Source organism: Phlebotomus argentipes, unplaced genomic scaffold (genome assembly GCF_947086385.1).
Source record: "Phlebotomus argentipes unplaced genomic scaffold, Phlebotomus argentipes genome assembly contig_6, whole genome shotgun sequence".
NCBI lineage: Eukaryota > Metazoa > Arthropoda > Insecta > Diptera > Psychodidae > Phlebotomus > Phlebotomus argentipes.
This window is the reverse complement of record NW_026776145.1, coordinates 4,310,408-4,332,507: the sequence shown is the minus strand read 5'-3', so window position 1 is coordinate 4,332,507 and position 22,100 is coordinate 4,310,408. Positions and strand designations below refer to the sequence as shown.

General features: G+C 44.8%; 4 protein-coding genes across 7 annotated transcripts; all 4 read left to right on the top strand.

Moving 5' to 3' along the window:
* The first annotated feature begins 68 nt into the window (after nt 1–68).
* Nucleotides 69–1,280, top strand: LOC132256478 (BTB/POZ domain-containing protein 3-like). Its single transcript, XM_059752916.1, has 2 exons — nt 69–140; nt 215–1,280. Exon 2 carries the CDS (start codon nt 216–218, stop codon nt 1,032–1,034), a length of 819 nt encoding a protein of 272 aa, XP_059608899.1. The 5' UTR covers nt 69–140; nt 215; the 3' UTR covers nt 1,035–1,280.
* Nucleotides 1,281–1,724: 444 nt separating this feature from the next.
* On the top strand, nt 1,725–9,836 carry LOC132257035 (sorting nexin-27). Of its 3 annotated transcripts, none has more exons than XM_059753725.1 (5): nt 1,725–2,223; nt 7,760–8,430; nt 8,540–8,890; nt 9,194–9,372; nt 9,444–9,836. In XM_059753725.1, the coding sequence occupies exons 1-5, from the start codon at nt 1,958–1,960 to the stop codon at nt 9,510–9,512; spliced, it is 1,536 nt and encodes a 511-aa protein (XP_059609708.1). In that variant the 5' UTR covers nt 1,725–1,957; the 3' UTR covers nt 9,513–9,836. The 3 variants fall into 3 exon arrangements, with proteins under 3 accessions (XP_059609708.1, XP_059609726.1, XP_059609716.1); XM_059753743.1 differs by lacking the exon at nt 1,725–2,223 and adding an exon at nt 6,896–7,119; XM_059753733.1 differs by lacking the exon at nt 1,725–2,223 and adding an exon at nt 7,566–7,684.
* A 1,473-nt stretch (nt 9,837–11,309) lies between these two features.
* On the top strand, nt 11,310–12,832 carry LOC132257768 (malate dehydrogenase, mitochondrial). The gene is made up of 4 exons (XM_059754835.1): nt 11,310–11,518; nt 11,596–11,803; nt 11,862–11,905; nt 12,000–12,832. The coding sequence occupies exons 1-4, from the start codon at nt 11,453–11,455 to the stop codon at nt 12,687–12,689; spliced, it is 1,008 nt and encodes a 335-aa protein (XP_059610818.1). The 5' UTR covers nt 11,310–11,452; the 3' UTR covers nt 12,690–12,832.
* A 977-nt stretch (nt 12,833–13,809) lies between these two features.
* On the top strand, nt 13,810–21,965 carry LOC132255880 (fatty acid synthase). Of its 2 annotated transcripts, XM_059752061.1 has the most exons (8): nt 13,810–14,471; nt 14,838–16,862; nt 16,923–17,152; nt 17,210–17,400; nt 17,457–19,610; nt 19,672–20,021; nt 20,151–21,243; nt 21,309–21,965. In XM_059752061.1, the coding sequence occupies exons 1-8, from the start codon at nt 14,014–14,016 to the stop codon at nt 21,963–21,965; spliced, it is 7,158 nt and encodes a 2,385-aa protein (XP_059608044.1). In that variant the 5' UTR covers nt 13,810–14,013. The 2 variants fall into 2 exon arrangements, with proteins under 2 accessions (XP_059608044.1, XP_059608037.1); XM_059752054.1 differs by lacking the exon at nt 13,810–14,471 and having other exon boundaries at nt 14,659–16,862.
* Nucleotides 21,966–22,100: the final 135 nt, after the last annotated feature.

Sequence of the window (22,100 nt, the reverse complement as noted above, 5' to 3'; positions counted from 1 at the left end):
CGTCTCGCTTTTTGTGAACTGCATCACGAACGTCATTTCCTGTGTGTGGAATAATTGTAGAACTTGTCACAAAATCTGCAACCTGTATCTGTAAAGTAAAACAACAAAAGTGATCTCCAGTTTTTAACCAAATACAGCAAGTGAGTAAGCTTTAATACTACAATTTTGAACGCTCTACCGTACTGATCATTAAATAAGGATAATTCTTTAACAGAATGGATGCGAACACAAGAACAGGTCCGATTTCAAATGCGTCAGTGTTTTGGAGGAATAACTCGAGTCTGTCTAAATTGATCGAAAATAAGTTTCTCTCGGATATGATCTTCGTGATCGGCAAGGAGAAGAGACGAGTTCCAGGTCATAAATTTATCTTTAGTGCGCACAGTTGGTGCTTTTATAATATTTTCCACAATTTAAAACTGGACAAGGACGAGTTGGCAATTGAAGACGTGACTGTGGATGCATTCAGGGTCTTCCTGAACTACTGTTACACCGAAACAGCAGCAATGACAACATATAATGTCTTTGATGTCCTGAAGCTGGCTCAGAAATTCGAGATGGAGCATCTGGAGAATCTCTGCAAGGCGTACTTACGATTACACATCCGCAGAGATAATTGCATGCAAATGTACAGCAAGATCATCGCATTCGAGCGAGTTGCGGGTCTTGAAATGAAAATGATGAAAATAATGGATATACATTTCGAAAAGATGATTGAGCATGACAGTGTTGTGAGCATCTTCTTGGATCTTCCACTGCCGGCGGTAAGGAAAATTATAGATAGAAATTATGTGAAGCGCGATGAAATGAAATTCTTTCGTGCCACAATGAAATGGGCTAAGAACGCCTGCCAGAAAAAGAATATTCGTCCAAATTCAGTAAATCTCCGCACAATTCTTGGCAATGTTTTCCAATGTATTCACTTTTGGAGTATGAAAATTGAACATTTGCATGAAATATTGATCGAATATCCGGGAATTCTCTCTCCATATGAGATCTCTTGGTATTTCCGAAAGTTCAGAATTCAAAAATAATTTTTAATGCATAGTGTCTAGTTCAATGCAAATTGACTCCACGAAATTGATAATATTTATAGTGTTCAGAATTGTTCTTATGATACCTGTTTAAATGTTTATTGAAAATTTATAGAAATGATAAAATCGTGCTGATTCTTTAATCCTTCTTTTGTATAAATAGTATTGAGATTCAAATTGAAAATAGAATAAGCATCGAAGAGTATTTTTTTTTTAAATTGTATTTAATATATGTAAATTGTGAAACAATAATGAAAAGAGCATTTGTATGTAAAAAAAGTTTATTCTAAAAGAATTTATGACTAAATAAAACTTTTTTCTTAGATGTATGTTTAATTTATTTTTTGTTTTTACATTAGGTATATTCAAAAAAAATGATCATCTTGTTATTTATGCACAGAAGCTCGAGTTTAATGAAAACTATTGATTTTATTAATTGCTTAAAGTACTGAATTTGACTATAAAAAAAATTTGGACAATTTTATAAAGCATAAAACATATTCATAAAGTATGTAAGTTATGTGAATTCACCAAAAAGGACGAAGTTTTCATGAGAGTGTTTTTCTGAGAGTGGTTGGAATCTGCAGAGTTTTCCTTTCACCTTCCGTTAGAGATTGAGAGTTGTTCGAAAGCGCTCGCTCTGTGCAGACTTCAGAGCCCCGGCTTCGGCTCGATCCGGGCAGTGACAAGCCGAAGCTGGGGCCGTCAGGCAACACCAGCCAGTGAGTGTGCGATTGTTTTAATATGGCGAGGAGTTTGTTATTGACGTGAGAATTTCCATTGGGTTTTCTCGACTCCAGTGCAGTCAGGAGTGTGCAATTTTGTGACTGAGTCTCTGGCCACTCGGTCCCAGTGGATAGTGAGCTGCGCGCCCTCGCCACGGGGCATCGATTGGGGCGCCAGAGAGATAGAGTGCGAGCGCGATGGATTCGGTGGTGAAGAAGCCCAAGAGCGCCCCAAATGTGCCCAATCCACAGGCGGGCCAGAATCTCTCGGGCCCGCGAGTGGTGACCATCTACAAGACGGAGACGGGCTTTGGTTTCAATGTGCGCGGCCAGGTGAGCGAAGGGGGCCAACTGCGCTCCATCAACGGCGAGCTGTACGCCCCCCTGCAGCACGTCAGCGCCGTCCTGGACAACGGAGCCGCCGAGAAGGCGGGCATCAAGAAGGGTGACCGAATTCTCGAAGTGTGAGTAGGAGGAGCATTTGACCCGCGGGTCACCCACGAAAATCATCGCCACTCTTCTCGCCCCCCGGCAACACACCCACAGAAGAGGCCAAAATGTGTGTGACGTTGTGGAAAGTCACACGACGATCTATCGATTTTTCCTCCCTATTTTCTCCTTCATTGTCTCTCTCGCTCTCCCCAACCAACCCTCTTCCGGCTCCCCGGCCAGTCATTCATTATCTATTCACACACAGGCGAACATTGGACACAATGAGCGTCTAGCTTTCGTCAATCTGCCCAACATATGGTCCAGAATTGCCTGGGAATCACCTGACTCACACCCCAAGTCATCAATTTCTAAGTGCGCTTCCCGGAATCTTTGTCTTGTCTCTCACATTCACCTTCCCGGAACCGAGCTGTGATTAATACCGAGGAATGTAGAAAGGATTAAGGGAGCTTTGCCCAGGGCAAGGAATCAATTTTCCACAATATCGCTAATTAATACTCTGGCTTTTAATTGAAGCCACCAATTAGTGAACAAAACTCTCCGATTTTTCATGGTTTTCGTGCCATATGGAAAACTCAATAGCATTCAATACTCAAATGTTACATAAATCGATCACGAAAAAAGTGTTCTTCACGGCAGAATTCTGCTCCAAGGCGAAATTCATTTGATCATGCCGGTGTGAGGAAATCATTGACTGATCCCGCGAAGCCACCGAAGCACTTGTTTATTCTAATCGACACGCGACACTAATTCAATAAAGACCAACACTTTCCCGGCCTTATCAGCGACGTTGGAATATGTTGTATCGGCCCGAGAGTGGACGTGATAAAGCGCCATTCGTCTCCTCCTCTCACCGAAGCCAATCACCTGACTCATCGTGCACCAGTTCAAATATTAGACCACAAAATCAATTGCAATTTGATTATTTGACGAGGTGGGATTTAGGGAATGTTGTTGTGTTTTTTATTGCCACGCCGTTGATGATTAAATCATCAGTGAATTGCTCGATAAAAATGCTGAAAATTCAGGGGAATTTTCGCACATTCTCTGACGAGAATTGATGAAGCGCCAGAGTTTATTGTTTTATCTCTCTCTAGAGACTAATTTCTGTCGTTATTTTAAGTGTTTTCTTGAGAGGAAAATGACTGACATGGGAACAACTCAAATATTCACTCAATTGTAGAGTGAAGCTGGGCCAATCGCACAGTAATTTTCTATAAATTGAAGACTTCTCTGAGAGCTATTCCGCAATTAGAGGTATTTTCCAATTATTGCTGCGTTTTCCTGAATATACATAATTCGGATTTCTACAAAAAAAAAAGTTGTGATGGAAAAAATCTTGTGTAAGATCGCGAAAAATTGTCCTTTTTTGTCTGTTACAGGTCCTGTGAGAAAGTTTTCCATGTTCTATTCAAATTGATGTTGGTTTTCAATTCCAATTGTCCTCTGTCTCTCTCGAGTTTACCACACCTGGGATGAGAGTTGTAGTTCTGTGTCAGGACAAGAGCAGCAACTGCTGAATGAAATATGTAAATTCTTGTGCAACTTTTGCCATCGATTTGCATTCTACGCTTACAATCGTAATTCATTAGCTTAATTAAAGCCACGGCGAACAATATTCAGTGCTTGAAATTTTTGTAAATCACATTCTCTCCAAAACGGTCATAATTTCGAGACAATCGGAATGAATTACTCCAATTTCTCTTCAAAGGAAGTTCATGTTCTGTGAGAAGAAGAAGTAGAAGAAGAAGCAGTAAACTGAAAAAAACAACAGCAATGGGTTAATAAATGACGAATAAATTGGCCAGATGCTGCGAAAAAAACCGACCACATTTTGATGAATGTCTGAGAGCGCGCAAAATTCCGGCAAACTTTCCCAAATGTTTAAAATACAAATTTCGGCTTCCTGCAAATCACACAAATCCCCCCAAATAATTCAATGTCGCAAGAATTCAGTCCTCCTTGTTTTTTGCACATGCTTGGCTGGGGAGCTTTTTTATGCCATTTTTCTCTCCTTGTTTACCCACTTTTCGCTTTCAACGAGCGCCGAATGACAAAGAGAATGCTTAAAAAGTATAGAATACTTTCAGAGAGACAGTTTGAGCAATGAAGGCGACAAAAGTGCCTTTCTGTCTTCGCCAATGCTCGTCAAAAGCAATGGGAAATGATGATGGGAGGAAGCGAAGAAATTTTCCTTTCCGCCAAAAACGCGAAAAGTTCTCGCACATCTGGCTTGCACAGTGTGTTAACACACCCTTTATCACAATCTTTCATTCTCTTGTGACCCAAAAGTTTCCTTCTCAGGCACATTGAAGGTGTTCAACCATACTTTCAATTAAGTGTCATTGTATAATTCTCAGCATGAAAGACACATTCGCTTGTGAGAATTTCAACTAGAGAAACTGTGACACAAATTCACATTGAAATTTGTTAAATTCGCCATATCGATTTGCCACCCAAAGAGGAGGAAATCTGTCCGTCACCATTCGAGTGGGAAAAGACGCATCAAACATTCGGCGAAGCTTGATAGAAGCCAATCTCTAAATGTGTCTCCCAAGTGGAAACTTAACAACATTCGTCGGATTGAATTGTCAGTGTTGCGCTGACGAAGAATCTTCAATTCGCGAGGAAGCTCAAAGTGGAGTATGTTAATTGATGGTACATTGGTGAGGTCAGTTTATGAAATGAATCGCAATTTGCCTACAAGAGACCGCCTGCAGATCGCCGAGTGTATCTAAGAAAATTCAATTTACATGTGCAATCAAGAAAGTAATTCAATCTATCTTTCATTGAGACAGAAATTTCTCCATACATTCTCTGTTCTTTCATTCCTCGTGATTTCACTTTCGATCTTTCCACTCTCGTGGCCTCAATGGAACTGCTGCTAAGTAATTTTGCAGAGTGAATTTGCCAGTAGTTTGTTGATTCACAAATTGGAAGGGAGTAATTAACTAGAGTCCATTTCATACTTTGTCCCGTGAATACGAGATTAACATAGGATCAGTGTTATTAAACTACATAGATAGAGAAAGAGAGAGAGAGAGAGAGAGAGATGGAGAGAGATTTAGTGAAGAAAAAACAGAGAGGATGCGAAATGAATTTTGAATAGACCAAAAGAGCTACAAAATGGAATTTCCCTTCACGCTTCAAGTACTTATTCAAATTGCAAAATTCTCTTCCAATGCCACACGAGAGTTACTTTGGCAAAGCGGAAGAGATACTTTTTATCTCTTTCGCATTTGGATAAATCCAAAGCCAAAGAGCCTTTTAAAACTTTTATTAGCTCTCTGACGCTAAGAAAATAAAAGTGCATTAATTATCCTTTCAATCCAACAAGTTAAAAGATCCTTTTGAAGGCACAATATTTCCCTGAACGGCGGCAGGTACAGTGAAAAGCTCACAGAGATTCCTAATGTAACCTCTCTTTAGTAGCTCTTTAATTACCCACCCAAGTAATTTGCGTGAACATTGAGGCTTAATACGCAGCATCCATTAGACTTGATCCTTTCTCGCATTATTGTGCAGATGAGAAATAGCAGAGGAATTAATTTCACGGCTCGGGAGACACCATCAAGAAATCCAATTTGGTGATAAGAATGAGAATTGCTCTTGTCCATTCCGTAATGCCCTTAAGGATATGTTAAGTGTGAAGAGGCGAGAAAATTCAACATCTTCCGCATTTCAATTAAGCTGGCCACAGTGAATTTTGCATCAAATATTTGCAATTTTGAGATTTAGCTGACTTTGACTTATTTTCAATTCTTCATAAAAAGAAATAATTTTCTCTTGATGTATATTTTTCCCGGTTTACCAGCAAATATTATTTCTTTAGTAATCTATGTGAGAAACAGTGCAATTTTCTGCAAAATCTGCATCCAGCACACCTTCTTGTCCAAATATCACAATCATTTTGCATAGTACATTTTACTGGTTGAGACAAAAGAGATCTTTAAATGCTCTTTTATGTCTCAGTGGGAGTTGACAGTCAATTAGGCAATGAATTGCACTTTCATACGAAATATCACGCGAGAGCAAAAGAAAATCTAAAACCCGTTTTGCCGTGCCATTACGAAAGGTTTAAGAGACACAACACACTGACTTTCAGTTTCATCGCCACAGGCTAATCATTTTCAGTGCGAATGATGCAGAAAAGCGATCATAATTTTGTCAAAATAAGCCTAAGATTTAGTTTGAATCATGTAATAATTCTGTGATAAGAATCTCGTAAATTACTAAGCATTTTCCCTTGGGAAAAAGCATTTATCACGCTTTGCAATGGTTCTCACTTGCCCTTGAATTGTCTATCGTGCGCTAAGTTAATGTTTGCCATCAAATAATGTCAGTAAACGTCGGAAATAGAAGCCCTAATTGCCAAATTGAATTTGAGGCTTTGCAAGTCTGTAGACACACTTAATGAGCACTTGGAAACCCCTCGATTACCCCACTTGTCGTCTTAGCATATCAACAAGACAAGAAACCATGGTTGATGTGATAAAGACCGAGGAAAGAGACACAGAGCAGTGAATTTGAGGGAGAAACAAGTGACGGGCGTCTCACAATTTGCTCCCGAGTAGCGTCTTGACATGGAGAAAAGCTGAACTTCTGATAGTGCTTCTCTGTGATTTAATATTGTGTGTAACATTGCAGTCAAAGCAGTGGCGGGAGAAAATTAACAGAGACATTTGTGGTGGAAGTTTCACAAGTGACGGACGTCAATCAAGAGTTCCTCTTGCATTTCCATCTCATTCTTGATGGATTGTTCTTGGACGTGTGCGAGAGTGGAGAATTTGTCATAGAGAAAATCCCTTAAACTGAGTGTTTTCGTGTCCAAAGATGATGGGCTACAATTACATGCACTGCCTTGAATTTCAAGCGCATATTCATCGAATGCAGGAACGGGAAAATAGGAGGTACAAACTCACCTGAAAGTCATTTTCCCACGCCAGTCGATAGAATTTTGCTTCGTCTGGAAAATATAAGAGGAGAATGCGGTATTGTTAGTGAAGAAAGGAGTCATTTTCACAATTTGTAGGGCGAAGAGAAAATATTCAATTTCATGACCTCTTTCACGTACTCAAATGATAAGGGAATTATTGATATTGAAGTGCTTTCAATAAGAAGAATTTATGAACATACTAAGAGATGAAAAGCAGGTCACAATAAATCCAGTGTAAAGCAGTAAATTTCTATAATATCCAAGTCTTTTCTCTAATCTATAAACTGTCTAAAATGGGAGAGAAGTCTAATGCATGATAAGATTGTCTCGAGAATCCCTGGGTAATTTATAAAGTTCCGGGATGAGAGGTGAACTCTGTCTCCGTGATCAGGTGGAAAATTCAATTTTCAGTCTGGCGCAAGATTCTGTAGAGTGTGAGTGCTGCTGAACAAAATGCAGCGCTGTATCTTCACCACGTATTTTCAATTAACGCCAATTCCTCACCTCGAGGAGGAGTTTGAGTTTGTGGCCATTTGCGGGTGGGCGAGAAAACCGCACAGTTCCGGATGACAGGAAATTAATAAAATAACCCTTTTCTCTCTCCTCCTCTGCAGGAATAATGTGAACGTCGAAGGAGCGACACACAAGCAAGTTGTGGATCTGATCAAGTCTGGTGGCGATTGTCTCACACTCACGGTGATTTCCGTGACACAGCAGGAAGCGGAGCGACTGGAGCCGCAGGAGGATCCCGGAGGTTATTCCTACATCGACTACTCGGAGAAGCGCTCTCTGCCCATCAGCATTCCCGATTACAATGTCGTCACGCGCAACGGGGAGCGTTTCGTCGTGTTCAACATCCACATGGCCGGTCGGCAGCTGTGCTCTCGGCGCTACCGCGAGTTCTCGAATCTGCACACGTCTCTCAAGAAGGAGTTCACGGGCTTCAACTTCCCCAAGCTGCCCAGCAAGTGGCCCTTTCAGCTCAGCGAGCAGCAGCTGGACGCTCGGCGACGCGGTCTGGAGCAGTATCTCGAAAAAGTGTGCGCCGTTCGTGTGATTGCAGAAAGTGAGTCTGTCCAGGAGTTCCTCACCGACAATGAGGACGATCTGTCGGCGTCACCAGTGGACATCAAAGTGATGCTGCCCGATCACGAGGTCATCACGGTGTCTGTTCGGAAGTCCGCCAATGCACAGACTGTTTGGGACATTTTGGTGCAACGAGCGCATTTCACATCCTACATTCAGCAGTATTTCTATCTCTTCGAGATTGTCGAGTACAATTTTGGTGAGGAGCCTTACATTTCTATTTTGAAAAATACGAAGCAAATGAGGGTGCTTTCACTGTATTTTGAGCTCAAATATCAAGATTTCAAGTTTGCCATTTGATATTGCAGAACGAAAACTGCAGCCACACGAAATTCCACATCAGCTTTATGTACAAAACTACAGCACAGCCTCCAGCACGTGCCTTTGCGTGCGCCGATGGCTCTTCTCTATTAATCGCGAGCTCTCACTTCCGGCTGGCGAGCAAGCCACCAAGTTCATCTTCTATCAGGCCGTGGACGAGGTCAATCGCGGTAACATTCGCGCCGACGGACGCTTGTACGAGCTGAAAGCCTTGCAGGACTCCAAGAGAGCGCCCGAGTATCTCGCCCTGGCGAGAACTCTGCCCGGATATGGTGATGTGGTGTTTCCCCATTGCGCCTGCGACAGTCGCAAAGATGGGCATGTCGTGCCATCGGTCGGTGAGTACATTTTACTGAGTTTGGTCAATAGGCAATGAGCCAGTGAATAGCGATAAATGGGGAATGAGAAATGTAAAGTCAATTAAAATGTCTGATAACACAATTCAAAAGCTAAACATGGAAAATATTTATGTGGCCTGTTTTTCTGTTGATGGTCAAACATTGCCTACTGTGTGTGTGATAAGGATTTGCGTAAACTTCCCATGATAATGCAAGAAGATCAATTTGGGTTGCTTTCCATGGAATAGTCCATTATTTGACAATGATAATATAATTGGATTATATTTCTCGCATCCTCGACAGGAATGAAGAGCTTCCGCCTCCATGCATGCCGCGAGGACGGTTCTCTGGAGACTCAGACGGTGGAGCTCACGTGGGACTCAATTACTCGCTGGGAGAGTGACGAGGAATCAATGGCATTTTGCTTTCAGTACAGTCGCAATGACAAACCATTGCGATGGGTCAAAGTATTCACGCCATATGTGAGTAAAGCATCAAGCAATTTCCACCCCAACTCTCGGCATTACAGGATTTCTTATCTTCTCTTCCACAGCATGCCTTCTTGGCGGACTGTTTCGATCGAATAATGGAGGAAAGAAAGTGGGATGACACGGGTGATTAGCAATAATGACAAAAATAGAGAAATTTGAGACTTTTTGCCTACACAAAAGCTCACAACACACTTGCAGTTTCCTTTTCAGACGTTGAGCAAGAGCCCAATTTGGCTCTAAGTTGAGGAAATCCATGTAGCAATTTACTGATAACAAATTTACCTGCATTTTAGTGTGAAGTTTCAACCCCTATAAATTCCTCAAATCTCGAATTCTTAGCCCGGAAAGAAAGAAAAAAAAACTGTCCATGAAAATTCACACACTTTAGTTGATAAAGTCAGAGATTTATCGCGAATTTTGTGTCACAAAAATAAACTAGAGGCAATAAAAAAAAATTACACGGAAAAGAGGTTCACGATAAAAAGTACATCCACAACACATAATGTGAAAATCTATAGTAATTCTTATTCATACTTATAATATATTTTTTTATTATTGTATATTGAAGAAAATGAGATAAAAAAACACACTTTGTACACTCACTCTTTAACTTGTTTGTTAATGAATTGCAAAAACTCTAGAAAACTGCGTTGAAGAGACAAAAAAAGTGGGACAAAAGATGAATAAATTGTTGCATCTGACATTCTATCGAGTATATATTGAAACTATTATTGAATTTGTGATTTATATATTTAAAAAGAGATAAAATGAAAAAGAATTAAAATGTGTATTGATAGAGAAGAGAAGAAGTGTTAAATGAAAACCAATTTACCTTGTTAGGGTATAAAAGATGTCTGTAATTGTGTCCATAATGTAATTCTCAATATATAAGATCTTATTTTCTAATGAAACATACGGAAAAATTCTTGCTATTGAATCACAATTTTCCCTTTCCCGTTTTCTCTCTCTCTCTTCCCCAAACTCATTAGAAGAAGCATTCCAAAATCATTTCTAAAGAATATATTCCATCTTTGGGTGTTGCTATAATTCTCTAATTTCATTCATAAATATTCATAGCGCATGTCAATATTGAAGAAAAGAAAGTCATTCATAATGCACCTTGTAGTGGAAAATGTAGAGGAAATATCTGTAGTTAAAGCACCAATTTGACAGAAATCAGAAAAAGTCTGTAGTGATTTGATAGATAAGACTAAAGAAAATATTCTCTTATAAATAAAATACTCTTTACAAACACTACAAAATGAATATTTTTGATGCAAGTCAGATATAAAATTTTACATTCCACCGTGATAAAAGAGAAGATGAAGGAAAAATTGAGGATCTTTCTTTGCATCCCTCCAATTTTATTCACACAACAAAGGAGAAGAGAAATCATTAAAAATATACCTTAGGAAAATTGCATGTTTTCGCATTCAGTGATGATTTTTTTTAAACTTATTTTATAAGGTGAATTTTATTGAAAAATGCAACTCTTTGTTTGCTTTGTGTAAAATTTGCATAAAAGAGAGAGAATTTAAAATTATCTTGTAGCAAAATAACACTAGGATTAAATATTATTAATGTATTCATGAAAATATCTATATATACATGATAATAAAAACAATAGCATTGCAGAATTGTCGTATTAATTCAACAGTGTTGAAGATTTTGCAGAGAAGACTATGTAAGTAGAAGAGTTCCAGTTTCACGCAAGGGTTAACGAAAATCACCAAAGGAAATTCCGTTGAATTCTCATCAAACTACTTTCATTAAATTAACTGCGGATCATTAAAGCCCACCAAAACTTTATATCTAGTTATTAAAGAGAAAATCCCGGAAAATGCATATACTTTTCACACCGCTCATGAAAGTAACGCTTTTTCATGAACACGCTGTAGAGAGCGGTTTTTCCCGATTCAGCTCTAGTACTTCAACCGGCCACCGTGATTGAGTGGCACTCTTGAAGGTCGACGGTCGTGGTAAGATTTTCCGAAGAGGACTTTAGCACCGCAATCTCACTCTTCTCCAGTTCCTTGGCGCCTGAAGTGGTGCTGTTCACCCCCGTTCAAAGATGTTCACCCGTGTGGCGACGGTCGCCCTTCGGCAGACTGCACGCAATATTTCCACCACATCGCAAGTGAGTGCACATAAATTTGTTCTTTACGTAACGCTTGGCACACTTCTCATGCACTTATTCTGCAATTGGGGCGCCAGAACAATGCCAGAGTGGCCGTTTGCGGTGCCTCCGGCGGCATTGGACAGCCTCTGTCGCTGCTGCTGAAGCAGAGCCCCTTGGTGACGGAGCTCCGGCTGTTCGATATCGTCCACACGCCCGGAGTGGCGGCGGATTTGTCCCACATCGACACCCAGTCGAGGGTCGTGGGCAAGAGCGGACCTGAGAACTTGGAAGAAATGCTGGCAGGTGAGATGACCAAGTGTTCTCCTGGCCAAGTGCCCTAATTGTGTGTTTTCGCTTGCAGGAGTCGACGTGGTTGTCATCCCGGCTGGAGTCCCACGCAAACCGGTACGTAATCTCGTGACCTAATCCCTCGTCATTACATAAACTCCGCACTATCTGTCGATTCTCCCTAATCCCGGCGCTCTGTTGTCACTTCCAGGGCATGACACGCGATGATTTGTTCAACACAAACGCCGGAATCGTCCGAGATCTCGCCGTGGCGGCTTCCAATGTGTGCCCCAAGGCTTGCCTAGCCATCATCACGAATCCCGTGAATTCGGCCGTGCCCATTGCCTCGGAGGTGTTGAAAAAGGCCGGCACTTACGACCCAAAGCGCGTGTTTGGTGTCTCCACTCTCGATATTGTCCGCGCTCGCGCCTTCATTGGCGAGGCTGCCGGTGTGGATCCGCAGAAGGTGGAGATTCCAGTCATTGGCGGCCACTCTGGAGTCACTATCATCCCAGTCTTGTCGGCCGTGAAGCCTTCCGTGTCGTTCTCGCAGGACAAGATCGACGCGCTGACCGTGAGGATCCAGGAAGCCGGCACTGAAGTGGTGAAAGCCAAGGCCGGCGCAGGCTCAGCTACACTCTCTATGGCATACGCCGGTGCGCGCTTCGCCCTGTCCCTCATCCGTGGCCTCAACGGCGAGCAGAACGTGGTGGAATGCGCCTATGTGCGCTCCGACGTCACCGAGGCCAAGTACTTCTCCACACCGCTCGTCCTGGGACGCAATGGCATCGAGAAGAACCTCGGCCTGCCCAAGCTGAACGACTACGAGAAGAAGCTGCTGGAAAAGGCCATTCCGGAACTCAATGCGAACATCAAGAAGGGCGAGGATTTCGTCAAATAAGTTACATTTCTCATGGAATGACTTCTCCTTAAATCCCATTCAAATTTAAGTTTTTTCGTTGTTGATTTTGAACTTTAAATCCCGATTTTGTGTAAAATCTCACGCAAGAACATCGCCGTGAATAAACTGAGACGAGTTAAGACGACAAATATTGCCTCTTTTCCTTATCTTTGTGTTATCGGAGAAATGTTTTCCCATTGATGGGAGAGTTGTTTTGCTGTTTAACGACATGCGAGAGATTGCAAGACGTTCAACTCTCATAAAATTAGAAGAACCACTTTGATAGAATTCTCTAAATAACTCTGAATTCTAATACGCAATCTTGGCGAATTTAGGTCTCTACCTCAGAACGAGGTTTGCCTGCGAATGTTATGCACACACATATGGTTTAAGTCGCTAGTTTGCTAGATTAGAGAATTTGCTTTCTAGTTACAGTGAGTGTAAATTTGTTGAATACAGATCAGAATTCATATATTCCTGATCTAATCTAATCACTCACTCTCAATTTTACTACGAAATCTCTTCGAAATTCTAAACATGTAAAAGAAACCAAAATACAGAGTAGGCAAGATATCTTCTTCTTATGTACTGATAAATTCGTATGAAAAATGGCAAAACCTTTTTCGACGCGTCTTTTGTTAACACTGCTTATCGATTGTCTTCCAACATTCGGTCTTATTTCTGACCTCTGAGGTCTCACAATTTCCCTCGCGAACCTCACAGTGCACACCAATTGACACCTTGAATCTCATTAGAACCCTGCAAACCCTCAGAGATCAGCTCCTGCGGCGCGCCTTTTCCAGAAACCACGGCATGAACAGAGATCGGCAGGGGTGAGAAAAGCTCGGGAAAAACCGCAAAGAGTTGCTCTCCTCTCTTTCTCACTTACGCAATTGGCGGTGTATTTCAATTTCGCGCACTTGTACAATTGTATTCCGTTAAGAAGTCAGACTCAATTACCAAGTTTAATATCAGGCGTAACCCCTTCAGGTGATACGGATTTCCATACGGCATTACAAATGCTAATGCTATTGCTAGGGAGCCTCTATAAAAGCAGTCCTCCGCGGACTGCTGGTCAATTGTGCTTCAACAGTTGTGACAATTGATAATCTCTCTCTGGATTACCTCAAAGTGCTTTCCTAATAGTGACTTCTCTTCTTGTGTGCAGTGCTGAAAAGTGGCAGTGACTCTGGATTACACTCCTGTTCTGGACTTGGTGTCTGTTTCTCCTTTGGATTATTTGGATTATCGGTGCTTTTCTTTAGTGTTAGGTGAATTAGTGTGGTTTTACTCTTACTCCCGAGCAGTTAAGTGAATTTCGAGCATGGATTTGAAGCCAGTCACGCCTGTTTTGCGCTCCCGCACGCATGCACGATGTCCTGAGGAGGAAATCGTGATCACGGGCATTTCGGGCAGATTTCCAAACTCAGACAACATTGGCCAATTTGCGCACAACCTCTACAACAAGGTGGATCTCATCGACGAGGATGAGCGTCGCTGGCGTCACACGTACGCCGAGATCCCCAAGCGATCAGGCAAGATCAACCACCTCGAGAAGTTCGATGCCACCTTCTTCGGGGTGCACTTCAAGCAGGCGCACACCATGGATCCGCAGTCGCGTCTCCTCGTCGAGAGGGCATACGAAGCCGTTCTCGACGCTGGGATCAACCCAAAGTCGCTGCGCGGCACTCGGACAGGCGTCTTCATCGGCGCCTGCTTCTCCGAGTCCGAAAAGACCTGGTTCTACGAGAAAGTCTCCACCGGAGGCTTCGGCATCACAGGGTAAGGAAAGGCTCTAACCGAAGGATTATTTATATTATGTTGGGGAGCAAATTATTACGGATTAAGTGAGATCGCGACGACATGATTATAAATAGAATTCCTGGAAAAGTTACAGTACTTTTTTGAATTGACCGTCAAGAAGAGCTCACGAAATGAATGAAATTTAAATGTCCTCATATCTCATTCATTTATTCCAAATGTCACATAAGTAGAAAGGTCTCCTCTACACACTCTCATTTGTATACTCTTCCTGGCTATTATTTGAGGAAAGGAAGTTCAACTGGATTTAGATATTTAAATGAGAACGCTTTCGAGTGTAAACGACGTAAACAACTCACGCGCCAATTTTCTGCCTTGCCTTAACAGGTGCAGTCGTGCAATGATGGCCAATCGGATTTCCTACTCTCTGGGTCTTCAGGGGCCATCCCTGCTCACTGACACGGCCTGCAGCAGCTCCATGACTGCCCTGGACGTCGCGTTTAGCGCCATGCGGAATGGAGAGTGCGACGCCGCTATTGTCGGTGGAGCGAATCTTCTGCTTCATCCCTACGTGACGCTGCAGTTTGCTCGTCTCGGCGTGCTGTCCATGGATGGCTTCTGCCGGCCCTTCGACAAGGACGGCCAGGGCTACACGCGCTCAGAAGCCATCTGCTGCATCTTCCTGCAGCAGACGAAGGACGCGAAGAGAATCTACGCCAAGGTGATCTACTCAAAGGCGAACTGCGATGGATACAAGGAGGAAGGCATCACCTATCCCTCTGGCCAGATGCAGCGCAAACTCCTCACCGAGTTCTACCAAGAGGTGGGCATCGATCCGCGCAAGGTGGACTTCATGGAGGCTCACAGCACGGGAACTCTGGCAGGTGATCCCGAGGAGTGTTCCGCTCTGGACGCTGTCTTCTGCACTGGAAGAGACGAACCACTGCCCGTTGGCTCTGTCAAGAGCAACATCGGCCACTCTGAGTCCGCTTCGGGCACTTGCAGCATCGCCAAAGTGATCATCGCCATGGAGAATGATCTCATTCCGCCGAACATCCACTTCACGGCGGTCCGGCCGGGAATTCCCGCTCTCGTGGAGGGACGCCTCAGAGTCATCACGGAGCCAACGAAGCTCGAGGGCCCACTAATTGGTGTGAACTCTTTCGGTTTTGGTGGCGCCAATGCTCACGCACTCTTCGAGGCAAATCCCAAGAAGAAGATCAACCGTGGCGAACCGGAAGACGATCTACCGCGATTGGTGATCTGGTCAGGACGCACTGAAGAGGCTGTCAATGAAGTGCTGGACTTCATGGTCACTCGCCCACTCGATGCCGAGTTTGTGGGCTTGGTGCACAGCACACAAATGGACAGCGTGTCTGGGAATGTCTTCCGTGGTTATGGACTATACAGGAAGGAACCTGGCGGCGGGAACGCCACCTGTCTCAACAGAGAAGTTCAGCATTACACTGGAGTTAAACGACCGGCTGTTTGGGTGTTCAGCGGCATGGGTAGTCAGTGGTGCGAGATGGGAACTTCCCTGATGAAGATCCCCATGGTCAGGAAGTCGATTGAGCACTGCCATGAGATTCTGAAACCCAAGAAGCTCGATCTCATCGGAATTCTCACCTCAACTGATCCCAAGACTTATGACAACATTCTTCACTCATTCGTTGGCATCGCAGCCATTCAAATCGCTCTCGTGGATGTGCTCAAGTCCTTAGATCTGGAGCCTGACTATATCATCGGTCACTCTGTGGGAGAACTGGGTTGCGCCTATGCCGACGGATGCTTCACAGCCGAAGAGATGATCCTGGCCGCCTATTGCCGAGGCAAGGTCAGCGTGGAGACAGAGAAGATCTTCGGCTCAATGGCCGCCGTTGGTCTTGGCTTCCGCAAAATCCGCAGTCTTCTGCCGCCCGGCATTGAAGTCGCTTGCCACAACGGTCCAGATTCCTCAACCATTTCCGGACCCGCGGATGCCATTGAGAAGTTCGTGGCGGAGCTCAAGAGCCAGGGAATCTTTGCCAAGGAAGTTCCTTGCTCCAACATTGCCTATCATTCGCGCTACATCGCCGACATGGGTCCAAAGCTGAAGGCTATGCTGAGTCAAGTGATCACTGAGCCCAAGAAGAGATCACCTCGCTGGCTCAGCACCAGTGTTCCGAAGCAGCGTTGGGAATACTCAGAGAATCACTACAGCTCGGCTCAGTATCACACTAACAATCTGCTCAACTCCGTGCTCTTCGAGGAAACTTCTGCAATGCTTCCCAACAATGCCATCACCATTGAAGTGGCTCCTCATGGTCTTCTGCAGGCCATTCTCAAGAAATCCATGCCAAACGCCGTTCACACAGGACTCGCTCAACGTGGAAATAAGGACAACGTCACATTCTTATACACAGCCCTTGGAAAGTGAGTCCAAGATTGACTTTACCGCATCAGGAAGCTTCTAATTTGATCCTTTATCCCCAGGATTTATATGAATGGCGTAGACATTCCTATTGACAGGATGTATCCTCCAGTTCAGTTCCCAGTTTCCCGAGGAACTCCTATGATTTCCCCACTAATCAAGTGGGATCACAGCGAGGATTGGTACGTGACCAAATTCGAAGCCCAGAAGATCCTCAAATCCGGAGAGCGACACTGCAAAATTCAGCTCACTATGGACGATTATGAGTACATCACTGGACACACAATCGATGGTGAGATGAAAGATTATCTGGAATGCCTAAAACTAAACCTTGAAATTTCGTTTGCAGGTAGAATCCTCTTCCCAGCCACTGGATACCTTCATCTCGTGTGGGAAACATACGGAATGATGAAGGGCGATCTGTTCTTTGACATGGAAATTGAATTCTCAGATGTGCGCTTCCTGAGAGCCACGAACATGACTAAAGACACAGAGATTGAGTTCCTCATCATGATCCAGCCAGGAACAGGAAGATTTGAGGTTTGTCTTTTTAGTTAATTGTGCCTTCTTCATACTTTACTTTTCATTCTCAACAGATAACTGAAGGATCATCAGCTGTCGTCACGGGATTCATTAAGCAACTCGAGCCTGGAACATCCCTGATCAGCTTCCCAGATCCTCCGCCATCGAAATATCCCATGCTTCAGTCGAGGGACTTCTATAAGGAGTTGCGACTGCGAGGATATCAGTACAATGGCTACTTCCGCTCAGTTCACGAGGCTCGCGGCGATGGACTCGTGGGCAAAGTCAAGTTCGAGCGCAATTGGGTGCCCTTCCTCGATTGTCTTCTTCAAGTTCACATCGTGGGCCAGGACTCTCGCTCTCTCATGCTCCCCACGCGCATTCAGAGAATGCGCATCAATGGTCGCGATCACATGAACATGTTCAACGAGGAGAATCCCTACTTCGACGTCAAAGTGTCCAAGGAGCTCAACATGATCAGCTCTGGAGGAGTTGAAATTGTCGGACTGCATGCCAGTCCTGTCGCCCGACGTCGTCCTCCAGGAGTTCCCGTTCTTGAGACGTACAAATTCATCCCGCATCTACCAACGCCGGAAATGAAAAATATAGACGCTGCGAGGACTTGTGTCCAGTTGGCGCTGGAGAACAACTTCGCTCTGAAGGTGAAGATTGTGGAAGTGGACACCAAAGAGACCACAGAGCCCATCATCACTAACTTTCAGGAGGCTTTGGGAGATCTTCCACTCATCTCCTCCGACCTGATGTACCTCACGGCTAGGGAGATGGAAATCCCAGGGATTCATGTGGAGAATGGAAAGCTCTCCACTCAGACAAACTGCATGTTTGTCATCGCATCGGATTGCATGTTAAATCCTGACTTTGTCGAGAAGTCCGTGATAAGTCTCACGGAGAATGCGTATCTCATCTCGCGAGAGAAGAAAGATCTTCGTGTTGAGGATATCAAGGTGCCTCCAGGATTCCAATTGATCCTCTCAATCCCAACAGGAGAGGAGACACTCGTCATGTGCCACCGCCTTCGTCGGAAACTTATTGGGAATCCCACAGTAGTGAAGATTTCTATGGAGGACACCAAGTACGAATGGCTCAACAAACTACGCGCCGGCATGAAAACGGGTCCTGTGACCCTGGTGTCTGAAGGAGAGCCCACTTCTGGGATTATTGGCCTGGTGAATTGCTTGAGGAAGGAACCTGATGGATATCTCATCAGCTGCGTCTTCGTTGATGATCCCAGTGCTCCGCCTTTTGACTTCGACAATCCCTTCTTCAAGGCTCACTTGAAACTCTCACTCGCCATCAACGTTTGCCGAGCTGGACGCTGGGGAAGCTATCGCCACTTGAAGCTGGAGTACGAGAATGCTCCACAAGTCACAACGAAGCACTGTTTCGCTAACGTCCTCACGCGTGGAGACTTGTCTTCAGTCACGTGGCTTCATGGCGGCCTCTCTGAGCGCTACTTCGATGAGGAAGGCGTTGTCCATGTGATGTACTCCGCCCTCAATTTCCGTGACGTGATGCTGGCGACCGGAAAGCTCGCCCTGGAAGTCATTGGAACAACACGCCTCGAGCAGGAGTGCGTGATGGGCTTTGAGTACTCCGGAGTCAACAACCGCGGAAAGAGAGTCATGGGAATGGTGAACTGTGGCGCCATGGCCACGCATCTCATCTCAGATGATAAGCTGACCTTCTCAGTTCCCGACAGCTGGTCCCTTCAACAGGCCGCCACCGTGCCTGTGGTCTATCTCACTGTCTACATCGCCTTCTTCATCAGCACCACTATCAAAAAGGGTAAATCGATCCTCATCCACGCTGGAACTGGAGGCATCGGAATGGCAGCTATCCGAACGGCTTTCGCCTACGGCTTGGAAGTCTACACAACCGTGAGCACACCTGAGAAGAAGAAGTTCCTCCTGGAAACATTCCCGCAACTCAAGGAGAATCATATTGGCAATTCCCGCAACACCAGCTTCGAGAAGATGGTCATGCTACAGACCAAAGGTCGTGGTGTTGACTACGTCCTCAATTCCCTGGCTGAGGACAAACTACACGCATCAGTGCGATGCCTGGGAATAGGCGGGAAGTTCCTGGAGATTGGTAAATTCGACATGGCCAATGACAATAAGATCGGCCTCGGCGTCTTCCTCAGGGAAATCTCCTTCTGTGCGGTGCTCGCAGACAATCTCTTCAAAACCACTTCAGATTATAAAGAGGTCAGATGACATGATCATCCTAAACTGCGCATTTCTTACTGTGATATCTTCTTTCTTTCAGTTCCTCTTCAATCTCATCCGACGTGACATCGATTCGGGGATCATACAGCCTCTGCCATCGACTGTCTTTGAGGCTCATGAGGTAGAGAAGGCATTTAGATTCCTGGCCAGTGGCAAACATATGGGTAAAGTGGTGCTGAAAATTCGAGCCAACGAGAACGACAAGAAACCCTATCCCTTCACCATCACACCAAGAGTCAATTGCGACTTCGATTTCTCCTACATCATCCCAGGAGGACTCGGAGGCTTCGGATTGGAGCTGGCCGACTGGTTGGTCATCAGAGGAGCCAGGAAACTCGTCCTCAGCTCCAGTCGAGGGATTTCAAAACAATATCAGGCGTACAGGATAAGGTAAATTGACCAAATTCGATTCCAACTACTCTAATTAGATTTCTTTCTCATATACGTTTGCTTATAAACTTCTAACTAGAATTCATTTGGCTATATTCAAATTGGACTTACCATTGGTTTTCCATTCAGGGTCTGGGAGAATTACGGCGCCAAGGTGGTCGTGAGTACGGCAAACATTGCCACACGAGAGGGATGCCAGCAGTTGATTCAGCAAGCAACCAAACTCGGTCCAGTCGGAGGAATTTACAACCTGGCCGTCCTCCTGCGTGACAGCATCCTTGAGAACCAAACTGTGGAGAAGTTCAACGAGTCAATGGCGCCCAAAGCAGTGGCCACGAAGCACCTGGACGAGTTATCGCGCATCATGTGTCCGCAACTGCAGGAATTCGTCGTCTTTTCCAGCGTTTCGTGCGGCCGCGGCAACGCCGGTCAATGTAATTACGGCATGGCCAACTCCGTGATGGAGAGGATCATCGAGCGGCGCGTGGCTGATGGACTGCCCGGGAAGGCCATCCAATGGGGGGCTGTTGGCGAAGTCGGTCTGGTGGCTGACATGCAGGAGGACAAGCTGGACATGGAAATCGGCGGAACACTGCAGCAGAGAATCTCCTCCTGTCTCACGGAGTTGGACAATTTGCTGGTGGGCGACGATCCAGTCGTGGCGAGCATGGTGGTGGCCGAAAAGAGAGTTGGCAGTGGCGGTAAAGGCAACATCATTGAGACCGTGATGAACATCATGAGCATTCGAGACATCAAGTCCATCTCCATGGACGCCACACTGTCCGAGCTCGGCATGGACTCACTGATGGCTGTGGAGATTAAGCAAACACTTGAGAGGGAGTTTGAGCTCTTCCTCACACCACAAGACTTGAGATCGCTCACCTTCATGAAGCTGCAAGAGCTGGCCGACAATCGCGAGAAGGACGGCAATGAGAATGTGAAGCTGAAGCTGGCGAATGACGACAAACCCGTGGGCATGGCGATGCTGCTGAGGAATCTGGGCGACGAAACCAACAGCGAGAAGACAATCCTGCGCGTCAAGAGTCGCGACGAGAACGTCAAGTACGTTTCCTGCGCTCTCTTCATTCCTGGCATTGAGGGCGTCGCAGGAAATGCTTTCTACGCCATCAGTGCCAACATTTCACTGCCCGCCTTTGTTCTACAACTCACGCACACCATTGGCATTCATTCCATTCCCGAGATCGCGAAGGCAGTCATTGATGTGAGTATTTTGGTTGATTATTGAATCTTTGGCTGAAGAATAACTCTCTAATTCTCAACTTTCAGGACATCAAGAATGAAGTGCTGAAGTCATCGGAGTTCTTCTACCTCGTGGGATATTCCTTCGGTGCCTTCATCACGCTAGAGATCGCGAAATTGCTCGAGGAGTCCGGAATGTCTGGCCAAATCTTGCTGATCGATGGCGCGCCCGCTTTCCTGAAACGCCTAGCCATCGGGCAAATGACTGAGGATTACACTGATGAGACTGTGCAGTGCGTGCTCATCTCTGGCATCATTCGCACCATTTTCCCAGACGAGAATCCTGAGGATTTGTTCGCCAGGATAGCCGAGCTGAAGAACTGGGAAGATCGTGTGAACAAACTGGTGGAGCTCAGCAAGCACCAGCACATCTACTCCGAGCGATACCTGCGCCTAATGACCGACGCTCTCTACGTGAGATTTAAGGTCGTCCTGGACACGGACACAGACATCATTGTACCCCTCAAGTGCCCCATCACACTCGTTCGTCCCACCGAAGTGTCCATCGTGGACATCGACGAAGACTATGAGCTGTCCAAGTACACTACCGGGCCGGTAAATCTCAAATTCATCGAGGGCAATCACATTTCTATGCTTGAGAACAGCAAGTTGCCACAGATCATCAATGATCTCGATCCCAAGCTCGAGTCCGACAAGGCTTTCAAGAAGTACCTCACAAACTGAGTTACACTGCTTTTATTACGCGTCTCGGAAATTCAATATAATAATTCATTCAATATAACTACGCGATTCTAATGGATATTACTTCATGTGGTGAAGAGTAACTCGCGATATTTCGCATTATTATTAATAGAATGT

What these genes read in the sequence shown, in the direction of transcription:
- LOC132256478 (XM_059752916.1), top strand. Translation starts at nt 216, where the DNA reads ATGGATGCGAACACAAGAACAGGTCCGATTTCAAATGCGTCAGTGTTT.
- LOC132257035 (XM_059753725.1), top strand. Translation starts at nt 1,958, where the DNA reads ATGGATTCGGTGGTGAAGAAGCCCAAGAGCGCCCCAAATGTGCCCAAT. An exon ending in GGTGACCGAATTCTCGAAGT is followed by an intron (nt 2,224 to 7,759) that starts GTGAGTAGGAGG and finishes CCTCCTCTGCAG; the next exon opens with GAATAATGTGAACGTCGAAG. An exon ending in GCATGTCGTGCCATCGGTCG is followed by an intron (nt 8,891 to 9,193) that starts GTGAGTACATTT and finishes CATCCTCGACAG; the next exon opens with GAATGAAGAGCTTCCGCCTC.
- LOC132257768 (XM_059754835.1), top strand. Translation starts at nt 11,453, where the DNA reads ATGTTCACCCGTGTGGCGACGGTCGCCCTTCGGCAGACTGCACGCAAT. An exon ending in ATATTTCCACCACATCGCAA is followed by an intron (nt 11,519 to 11,595) that starts GTGAGTGCACAT and finishes TTGGGGCGCCAG; the next exon opens with AACAATGCCAGAGTGGCCGT. An exon ending in CTGGAGTCCCACGCAAACCG is followed by an intron (nt 11,906 to 11,999) that starts GTACGTAATCTC and finishes TGTCACTTCCAG; the next exon opens with GGCATGACACGCGATGATTT.
- LOC132255880 (XM_059752061.1), top strand. Translation starts at nt 14,014, where the DNA reads ATGGATTTGAAGCCAGTCACGCCTGTTTTGCGCTCCCGCACGCATGCA. An exon ending in CACTGGACACACAATCGATG is followed by an intron (nt 17,153 to 17,209) that starts GTGAGATGAAAG and finishes TTTCGTTTGCAG; the next exon opens with GTAGAATCCTCTTCCCAGCC. An exon ending in CAGGAACAGGAAGATTTGAG is followed by an intron (nt 17,401 to 17,456) that starts GTTTGTCTTTTT and finishes CATTCTCAACAG; the next exon opens with ATAACTGAAGGATCATCAGC.